This window comes from Lottia gigantea (genome assembly GCF_000327385.1).
Source record: "Lottia gigantea unplaced genomic scaffold LOTGIsca_39, whole genome shotgun sequence".
Taxonomy (NCBI): Eukaryota; Metazoa; Mollusca; class Gastropoda; family Lottiidae; genus Lottia; species Lottia gigantea.
Window position 1 is genome coordinate 636,370 of NW_008709333.1, and position 11,363 is coordinate 647,732.

At 35.6% G+C, this 11,363-nt stretch overlaps 1 protein-coding gene across 1 annotated transcript in view; it reads right to left on the minus strand.

The window, feature by feature from the left end:
* Positions 1-1,877: 1,877 nt before the first annotated feature.
* Positions 1,878-11,363, minus strand: part of LOTGIDRAFT_163313 (hypothetical protein) — a gene marked incomplete at both ends in the record, with an annotated part of 27,970 nt that continues 18,484 nt past the window's right edge. Inside the window, 10 exons of the mRNA XM_009059408.1 lie at positions 1,878-2,004; positions 3,216-3,312; positions 3,717-3,896; positions 4,392-4,521; positions 4,941-5,081; positions 5,496-5,698; positions 6,270-6,426; positions 6,577-6,697; positions 8,772-8,923; positions 9,463-9,579. Coding sequence (XP_009057656.1) covers positions 1,878-2,004; positions 3,216-3,312; positions 3,717-3,896; positions 4,392-4,521; positions 4,941-5,081; positions 5,496-5,698; positions 6,270-6,426; positions 6,577-6,697; positions 8,772-8,923; positions 9,463-9,579 — 1,425 coding nt within the window. The remainder of the gene's footprint in view (positions 2,005-3,215; positions 3,313-3,716; positions 3,897-4,391; positions 4,522-4,940; positions 5,082-5,495; positions 5,699-6,269; positions 6,427-6,576; positions 6,698-8,771; positions 8,924-9,462; positions 9,580-11,363) is intronic.

The window sequence follows — 11,363 nt, forward strand, 5'->3', positions numbered from 1 at the left end:
TCCTACTGTTCTGTATCTTAGTAGACTAATGAAATGAAATAGAGTTTTATATCCTACTGTTCTGTACCTTAGTAGACTAATGAAACGAAATAGAGTTTTATATCCTACTGTTCTGTACCTTATAGGACTAATGAAATGAAATAGAGTTTTATATCGTACTGTTCTGTATCTTATTGGACTAATGAAATGAAATAGTGTTTTATATCCTACTGTTCTGTATCTTAGTAGACTAATCAAACGAAATGTAGTTTTTCATTTTCCTCTTGGGTTGAACATTTGGGTTCCATTCCTAAAATAAATTTACTTTGCAGAAAATCCTGTAACAGCTGTTTTCTAGTCCACAACATAAGTCTTTCTCACAATTTGTATATTCTGGATATTTATACTACTGTGGCAATGTAAACACATTCTTTCCACTGACACTACAATACATGTCAATAGTGAGATATTATAATAAGACATTGTCATAATAACAATGGGATTAATGTGACTAATAGTTGATAGCCATAGATATAATCATTTTACAAATAATGCGTTCGCTTTTTTGGTGGGGTTTTATTTTGTCCAAGTGTCATTTAATTTAATGATGTCTTTTCTTCCAAAGCTTACAGTCTTATTATGCGACTCCATAATGACGACGTCAAGGAAGGTTGACGGAACATTGAAGATTTACCTCCCTTGTTGAAAGGGGCGTGGTTATCTTGTCGACCGCGATACGTCAATTGGGCTTATTGGGGCGCACTGTTTGCCTGGTATCAAACAGCTTGAAAGACATTCTCGTTCATTAATTCTTATAAAACAGCCCCATAGTTTCCAATGCATCTTTTTATTCACGAATTTTACATTTAAAGATATACATGTATCATGCTGTGCTTATAGGTGCCTTTCTATTTTTCATAAAAAATGTTTTAGTCCAATCAATATACCACTGTCTCAGATAATGTAGTATTTTATGTTTTTTAGTTTTATCCCCATCTGATCTTGTAGAAGACCTTTTTGTTTCGAAGGTCACCTGTGTTCCATACTCGAGTGGTGCAAAGACAAATCACAAATCAAATCGATATAGAGAAGATAACAGAACGTCTATTAATATCACGACTAGAGAAACCTTGTAGTATCTGATGTTTACACGTAAATTTCACGTGGGTCTAGATAACAGAACGTCTATTAATATCACCACTAGAGAAACCTTGTAGTATCTGATTTTTACACGTACATTTCACGCGAGTCTAGATAACAGAACGTCTATTAATATCACCACTAGAGAAACCTTGTAGTATCTGATGTTTACACGTACATTTCACGTGGGTCTATATAACAGAACGTCTATTAATATCACCACTAGAGAAACCTTGTAGTCTCTGATGTTTTCACGTACATTTCACGTGGGTCTAGATAACAGAACGTCTATTAATATCACCACTAGAGATATCTTGTAGTATCTGATGTTTACACGTACATTTCACGTGAGTCTAGATAACAGAACGTCTATTAATATCACCACTAGAGAAATCTTGTAGTATCTGATGTTTACACGTACATTTCACGTGAGTCTAGATAACAGAACGTCTATTAATATCACCACTAGAGAAACCTTGTAGTATCTGATTTTTACACGTACATTTCACGTGGGTCTATATAACAGAACGTCTATTAATATCCCCACTAGAGAAACCTTGTAGTATCTGATGTTTACACGTACATTTCACGTGAGTTTAGATAACGGAACGTCTATTAATATCACCACTAGAGAAACCTTGTAGTATCTGATGTTTACACGTACATTTCACGTGAGTCTAGATAACAGAACGTCTATGAATATCCCCACTAGAGAAACCTTGTAGTATCTGACGTTTACACGTACATTTCACGTGAGTTTAGATAACAGAATGTCCATTTATATCCCCGCTACAGAGCGAGCCAGTTGAATCTGAAGATAAGGAAGAATTATCGTGTGATGATTTTAATAAATTTACTACCAACGCCGTCCAACCAGTTTGATGACTGAAAATATAATAATATTATTAAAGTAAAGGTTATTAAAGTGATTATACGTCTTAGAATGAACATAAGATTTTCAAAATTTCAAACTTGGCCAATAAGAGCATATATATTTATCAGTAGATATACCTGATGTCATAAATAACATAACATAATCCGATAAATCCAAAAAAAAACTTAATAAAAATGCAATTAACTATTGAAAAACGCTTAATATTAAGATTAAGCGTTTTTCAATAATTGTTTAGTTTTATGAATTTCCAATTTTCTAGATTTTACAGGGATTCTGTTGTAACTTTATGACATCAGGTAATACGTCATACTCATATTGACTATTCCTGAAAATTAAATTCTATGTTCAATCACTTTAAGGGATTTCAGAGCAGTTTTCTACTATTTGTATAGTTGTAGTTGGACATGTAGCTCCTCTAACTCTAGACCGAAATGTCTGTCTGTCCCTGCCTCTGTTGCCAGCCTTTATTTGGAGAGATGAACATTTTTGTAGTCATACCATTATAGAAATACTTGATCAATTTCACGAAAACATTAGATAATTTAAGTATTCCAGTGTTTTAATGTTCTGATTTGAAAATCAATCAAATTGATTTTATAATTAGTTTTATAAACCAATTGGAATTCAGTAGATTTTTTGTTAGAATCATTCATTTGTCTTATCTTATGACGTCACTATCAATAACTAGGTATGTGGTGTAAATAGAAGATACACAAAAGACAGTCTAATCAAATACTTTCGTTTCGTTTCGTTTCGTTTTTTTTTTTTTTTATTAATTTTTATTTTTAGTATAGTCATCTATTTTCACTCTCAGTGGACTTGATAAACTAGTCTTTTGCTCCTGAAAATACACCTCTTGATCGCGTCACAAAAGGCCAACAATGGAGAAGGTGTAAACTTGCTTGGGTAAAGCAGGTTAGGTCAAAAGGTTAATTTGACGAATGTTCAAGACTACGGTCGTTAGACCCTACTGTGAAGTGGCTATACTAAAAATAAGAACTATAAAAAAAAGAAACGAAAGTTGAAGACATACACAACATAGATTCGTGTTATCTATTTGCTTTTGTATCAAATTTTGTTTGTCGTTCAAGAATACATCTCGTTGATTTAAATTCATTTGTGATTGAAAATAGGGTTCATCAAGGGTTCTATATTGGTCTACTCGCACACCATCAAGACATCAATTTAATACACAACTTACCTAGCACCACATCCTCTTCCAGTCTCGGCGTGGAAATATTCATAAAATAAAACCAGATCTTTAAAATGTGGATTTTTAGCATATCTATCGTCGTCACCTGAAAATCAAATAAATTAAAAATTAATAAATTAAATTAACAAATGAATAGAAAATGTGAAATAAATCATAAATCTAAAAAAGAATTATCTCTCCGAGAACATGGAGATCGCAGAGGGACGGAGTTTCTGAAATCATAAGGTGAGGGTGCATGGGAGTGGGTAGATGGCGAGTGGGGGACTGTCAAGGTGACTCTAAGCTCCAGGCATTTAGGCAAGGGCGTTGCTGATTTCGGTGGATTTGGGGGGCGGGGGTGGGGGGGGGGGGGGTCTGCAACGGAGTGTGGTTTGGAGTGTGGCAATGGAGTGTGGTCTGGATGACATTGCCCTCTTTAAAGTTTCACTTGTACATTTGCTGCTGTCACCCAACTCCCTGTGAGACCTAGATGTAAGACGAAATATTTACCATGACAAGCTCTATATCCATATACATCAGGTACAACAAGTCTGGATATTCGAGTAGCCAGTTCTCTAGCAACATCTTTTAATCTCATAAATTTACCAGATCTTGTTGGACATTCTACTTGTAGGGTGTCTCCATAAAAATAATCATATCTCTGCAGATTGTCAATTAATAGATAATTCACTGAAAATCAAATGAAATGGAGTCAGTACGACGTGATAACGTCATCGGAGATCGCTAAGGAAATGTGAAGTTCATCAGTAAAATGCAAATTTTTCACGTGGGTTCACTGTAGCACGTGACAATAAACTGTAGATATTTTAACATTAACTTTGACGTTAGGTTTGCTTTGACGTTGCATTGGCTTTGACGTTACGTTTGCTTTGACGTTGCATTGGCTTTGGCGTTACGTTTGCTTTGATCTTGCATATTAAGCTTTAGTTTTCTGCATTCACTTTGACGTTGCATTAGTTTTGTTGTTGCATTAGTCTTGACGTTGCATTAGTCTTAACGTTGCATTAGCCGACGTTTCCTTAGCTTTGACGTTGCATTCGTCTTGACGATACATTCGCCTTGACGTTGCCTTGGCTTAGCCGTTGCACCAGTCTTGAGACTGCATTAGCATTGGAGAAGATTGTATTTCAATTTGAAATCATTTAAACAAAACGAGAGGCTTACTCGGTAACCAAATTGGACCCCTCCAGTTACTGTTACCACCAAATAATTTAGTTCTGGACTCCCCCGGACAGTAATTCACGCTATATTCCACACCATTTAATAATAGATGTACCGGATGCTTGTCATGGACCTAGAACGAGTGAAAATATCAAACGAGCTAATCGCGAAAGATCAAAGGTAATACAAGCATATTTTGCAATTAGTGACGTCATCAAACACTTTTAGTCGAATTGCGGGAACCACAAACATCTGATTGAAAATTGAAATGGTGCAAATTGATGCTATCAGTGTCCCCGATACACATACAAAATTTAGAAAACCTCTTTACAATCCCTTTAAGATTTACTAATTACTAAAGTACACTACCTTAGAGAGAGAGCGGATTCTATACGGAGAGAGAAATTTTATAATGAAAAGTAAACTACCTTAGAGAGAGAGAGAGAGCAGATTCCATATGGAGATATAAATTTTATAATGAAAAGTACACTACCTTAGAGAGAGAGCGGATTCTATATGGAGATAGAAATTTTATAATGTAAAGTACTATACCTTAGAAAGAGAGCGGATTCCATACGGAGAAAGAAATTCATCTTCATCTAGTATATAACTAAGTATCTTAATAAGTTTATCTCTGGTTACAATAGCTAATAATAGAGTCTCGCCTTGTCCACCAGCTTCCATAAATGATATCTAGAACGATAGTCAACACCTCCTTGTACAATCCGATACAAACTGGGGGACTATTTTATTTTTAACCAGGATACAATTCAGATTTAAAGATCTGTACAGTGGGACAGGTGCGCCATTTTTAGTATTTCTGAATACTATTCACATATATTCAACCCTCAAATCAACCCCCAAACACGCATCTGTCCGTTTAAAACAGTTATCTGATTGACCAATACAGGTGGATATAAAATTTGTTTGAGTGACTAACTCAGTTGTGTTTCTAGGAAAAGAGGTCGAGTATGGCCACAAAATTTTCAAATGGAGGGTCACAGACAATTACGTCACTAAAATGTAAAATGAAAAAATTGAAACGCCACTGGATCGACCATCGGGTAACACTGAAATTATTTAAAATCAAGATCAAAAAGATGTTACCTTGTCAGCGATATCTTTCCGATGATCCAAAAACCACTTAGTTCTTTTATAAAACCCTGGGTGTCGTCTGAGTTCTGTTTCTTTCAAGACAAAACAAGTAAAAAGTGGAACCAATCCCACCATAGAGCGAACTTTCAGCGGTATACTTCGTCCATTGCTGTGTATATGATCGTAATAAAAGCCGTCCGCTTCATTCCATAAGCCTAGCATAGAATTAGATATTTTCTCACGGTATTGTGTTTGTCAAAGATGTTATCAGTCAGTGGCAGGGCCAGGTTCACGTCCGAGAGGAGGCGAAATACCTGAAGTTGCCCGAATTTCTAAGTAAGTTATAACATTTTTGCCCGAAAAACATGCCTTTGGTGCTGCCAGAGGGACCCCTCTGCCCCCTCTGCCCCCTCCCCTTTTTGGCTCCGTCAGTGTTATCAGTGAGAACAATCAAGGTCAAGGACGTTACCAGTCCTAATTATCAAGGTCAGGAACATCATTGTAAGAAAAACTAGTCACAGTCTAAGTCAAGGTCAAGGCCTTCAGCAACTGGATTTATAAAGATCAAGTATTAACTTAGATCAAGGATCTTTATCAGTCAGGGTCATCAAAGGTCAGGGGCATTAGCAAGATCAATAAAGATCAGTCATCAACTGAGGTCAAGGACTTTTGTCAGTCAAGGTCAAGTAAGGCAAAGGACTGTTATCAGTCAGGGTCAACTAGGATCAAGGGCATTAGCAAAATCAAAAACAAAAGTTAACTTCAGTGACTATACAGACAACTTACCTCGATTGCTGTTTCTGTTCATGGCGTCGACGATAGACACAAAATGTTCAAAAAATTTACTGGCCATGTCCTCGTAAATTACATCTCTTTTGGCCAGGGACAGGCTAATATCCAACATAGTGGAACAGTAAAACGCCATCCACGCAGTGGCATCTGCCTGAAAGGGAAGTTTACACTTTTTCTATAACTTTGTTCATTGATAGTTTTATTGTCTTGTGTTTCATGATTTTCTCGACTGAAACCATGTATTTCAGTCAAAAAGTTTTTTTTTTATATTGAAATTTCTAGATAACCTCCCTTGGCTTACTTGCAACAAATATCCGTCTGTTGGTAGAGGTTTCGATCGATCAAATAATCCGATATTGTCTAACCCTAGAAATCCACCAGAGAATACATGTTTACCAGTCGGATCTTTTCGGTTTACCCACCTAAAGAAAAGAAATAGAGTATTTACATTTGTGTGTAATCTTTATATTAACTTAGATACTTGTATATAAACCTACAGAATTGAATATCAACCTACATATTTCTATATAAACCTACAGAATTGAATATCAACCTACATATTTCTATATAAACCTACAGGATTGAATATCAACCTACATATTTCTATATAAACCTACAGAATTGAATATCAACCTACAGATTTCTATATCAACCTACAGAGTTGAATATCAACCTACATATTTCTATATAAACCTACAGAATTGAATATCAGCCTACATATTTCTATATAAACCTACAGGATTGAATATCAACCTACATATTTCTATATAAACCTACAGAATTGAATATCAACCTACATATTTCTATATAAACCTACAGGATTGAATATCAACCTACAGATTTCTATATAAACCTACTGAGTTGAATATCAACCTACATATTTCTATATAAACCTACAGAATTGAATATCAACCTACATATTTCTATATAAACCTACTGAGTTGAATATCAACCTACATATTTCTATATAAACCTACAGAATTGAATATCAACCTACATATTTCTATATCAACCTACAGAGTTGAATATCAACCTACATATTTCTATATAAACCTACAGAATTGAATATCAACCTACATATTTCTATATAAACCTACTGAGTTGAATATCAACCTACAAATTTCTATATAAACCTACTGAGTTGAATATCAACCTACATATTTCTATATAAACCTACAGAATTGAATATCAACCTACATATTTCTATATCAACCTACAGAGTTGAATATCAACCTACATATTTCTATATAAACCTACAGAATTGTATATAAACTACAGATTTGTTTATCAACCTACAGATTTGTATATAAACCTACAGATTTGTATATAAACCTACAGAATTGAATATCAACCTACAGATTTCTATATAAACCTACAGAATTGAATATCAACCTACATATTTCTATATAAACCTACAGAGTTGAATATCAACCTACATATTTCTATATCAACCTACAGAATAGAATATCAACCTACATATTTCTATATAAACCTACAGATTTCTATATAAACCTACAGGATTGAATATCAACCTACATATTTCTATATAAACCTACAGAATTGAATATCAACCTACATATTTCTATATAAACCTACAGAATTGAATATCAACCTACAGATTTCTATATAAACCTACAGGATTGAATATCAACCTACAGATTTCTATATAAACCTACAGGATTGAATATCAACCTACATATTTCTATATAAACCTACAGAATTGAATATCAACCTACAGATTTCTATATAAACCTACAGAGAGTTGAATATCAACCTACATATTTCTATATAAACCTACAGAGAGTTGAATATCAACCTACATATTTCTATATAAACCTACAGAATTGAATATCAACCTACATATTTCTATATAAACCTACAGAATTGAATATCAACCTACATATTTCTATATAAACCTACAGAATAGAATATCAACCTACATATTTCTATATAAACCTACTGAGTTGAATATCAACCTACATATTTCTATATCAACCTACAGAATTGAATATCAACCTACATATTTCTATATCAACCTACTGAGTTGAATATCAACCTACATATTTCTATATAAACCTACTGAGTTGAATATCAACCTACATATTTCTATATAAACCTACAGAATTGAATATCAACCTACATATTTCTATATAAACCTACTGAGTTGAATATCAACCTACATATTTCTATATCAACCTACAGATTTGAATATCAACCTACAGATTTCTATATAAACCTACAGAGTTGAATATCAACCTTCATATTTCTATATAAATCTACAGATTTGTATATAAACCTATAGATTTGTATATTAACCTACAGATTTGTATATAAACCTACAGATTTGTATTAACCTAGAGAATTGTATTAACCTAGAGAATTGTATATTAACCTACAGATTTGTATGATAACCTACAGATTTGTATATAAACCTTCAGATTTGTATATAAACCTACGGATTTGTAAATGAACCTACAGACGGGTATATAAACCTACCAGGTAAAATTCAAAACCAATTTATGGAAGCAGCGGGCAAGGAATGTAACGTCACGATGACCTTTGTCTCCTGACTTTCTGTAGACATTGAGACAGGCCCAGGCATGTACCGGAGGGTTCACATCTTCAAAACTAAACTCGTATGCTGGTATCTACAATAATAACACTGGGCGTAAATAAAAATGTTTTTTTTATTTATATAGAGAACCTCCAGACCGTAAACTAGGATTGTTTTTCTAGCCAATTCTATCTACACTAATCATTTGAAACCCTTTGTCTGTGTTTCTAACTTTATGACGGAGGCCAGTGCTTTTTGAGAATACTACTCTCATCTCACTATAACACTGAGCATTTTAGTCAGACTGACCAGAACACTTAACATAAACGACAAAGATACGAAAAATTGGGTCTCATATCGTATTTTGTAATACTGTATAAAGTAGAAAAAATAATTTCAGGCTGTTCTCTGCCCCTACAATGTGATAGCATCTTATAGTGTAAAACGATTACTTTTAGTGTAATTGAAAGAAACCACAGACGTCTGATTGAAAATTGGAAAGGTGTATATTGTTGCTAGCAGTGTCCCTGATACACATAATCTTTTTAGAAAACCTCTTTACAATCCCTTTAAGGCCGTAGTCGCACCTTAAGAAAAATAAAAACCGAGTGAACAGAATGAAACTGTAATTACCTGTCCATTAGGATGCATATACCACTCTCTGAGAAATAGTATCATCTGATCTTTGGCAAAATTAATATCAACATTAGCAAACGGGATCATGTGGAACGCTAAGTCCCAGGACGCATACTGAAATTCCAAAATATTTTAGAATAGAAGGCATATATAATAGCAAAAACATTATAAGCTATCTGGACTCTTTGAAAGAGGTATCAAGAATTTAAATTTTGTCCTCAAAATCATAGATATATAAGACATTTGCTCACCAAGTTACAGTTTATAGGTTGAACCACCTTAAAATTTCAGCATTTAAAATTTCTTTTTTCAAAATAATGCCGAAAGAAATTACAGTAAATCAAACCTGCAATTGAGCCAACCTTGAGCTGACCTAACCCCTGTATAAAAGCCGATCTAGCCCCTGTATAAAAGCTGACCTAGCCCCTGTATAAAAGCTGACCTAACCCCTGTATTAAAGCCGACCTAGTCCCTGTATAAAAACTGACCTAGTCCCTGTATAAAGCTGCCCTAACCCCTGTAAAAGTACCGACCTGACCCCTGTATTAAAGCTGACCTAGCCCCTGTATAAAAGCCGACCTAACCCCTGCATAAAAGCTGACCCATAGCCCCTGTATAAAAGCCGACCTAGTCCCTGTATAAAAGCTGACCTAACCCCTGTATAAAAGCCGACCTAGCCCCCGTATAAAAGCCGACCTAATCCCTGTATAAAAGTAGACCTTGTCCCTGTATAAAAGTAGTCCTTGCCCCTGTATAAAAGCTGACCTAACCCCTGTATAAAAGCCGACCTAACCCCTGTATAAAAGTAGACCTTGTCCCTGTATAAAAGCTGACCTAACCCCTGTATAAAAGCCGACCTAACCCCTGTATAAAAGCTGACCTAACCCCTGTATAAAAGCTGACCTTGCCCCTGTATAAAAGCTGACCTAACCCCTGTATAAAAGCCGACCTAACCCCTGTATAAAAGTAGACCTTGTCCCTGTATAAAAGCTGACCTAACCCCTGTATAAAAGCCGACCTAACCCCTGTATAAAAGCTGACCTAACCCCTGTATAAAAGCTGACCTTGCCCCTGTATAAAAGCCGACCTAGCCCCTGTATAAAAGCTGACCTAGCCCCTGTATAAAAGCCGACCTAGCCGCTGTATAAAAGTAGTCCTTGCCCCTGTATAAAAGCTGACCTAACCCCTGTATAAAAGCCGACCTAGCCCCTGTATAAAAGCTGACCTTGCCCCTGTATAAAAGTAGACCTAGCCCCTGTATAAAAGCTGACCTAACCCCTGTATAAAAGTAGTCCTTGTCCCTGTATAAAAGTAGTCCTTGCCCCTGTATAAAAGCTGACCTAACCCCTGTATAAAAGCCGACCCAACCCCTGTATAAAAGTAGACCTTGCCCCTGTATAAAAGCTGACCTAACCCCTGTATAAAAGCCGACCTAGCCCCTGTATAAAAGCTGACCTTGCCCCTGTATAAAAGTAGACCTAGCCCCTGTATAAAAGCTGACCTAACCCCTGTATAAAAGCCGACCTAACCCCTGTATAAAAGTTGACCTAGCCCTGTATAAAAGTAGACCTAACCCCTGTAATAAAGCTGACCTAACCCCTGTATAAAAGTAGTCCTTGTCCCTGTATAAAAGTAGACCTTGTCCCTGTATAAAAGCTGACCTAGCCTCTGTATAAAAGCCGACCTAACCCCTGTATAAAAGTAGTCCTTGCCCCTGTATAAAAGCTGACCTAACCCCTGTATAAAAGCCGACCTAGCCCCTGTATAAAAGCTGACCTTGCCCCTGTATAAAAGTAGTCCTTGCCCCTGTATAAAAGCTGACCTAACCCCTGTATAAAAGCCGACCTAGCCCCTGTATAAAAGCTGACCTTGCCCCTGTATAAAAGCCGACCTAACCC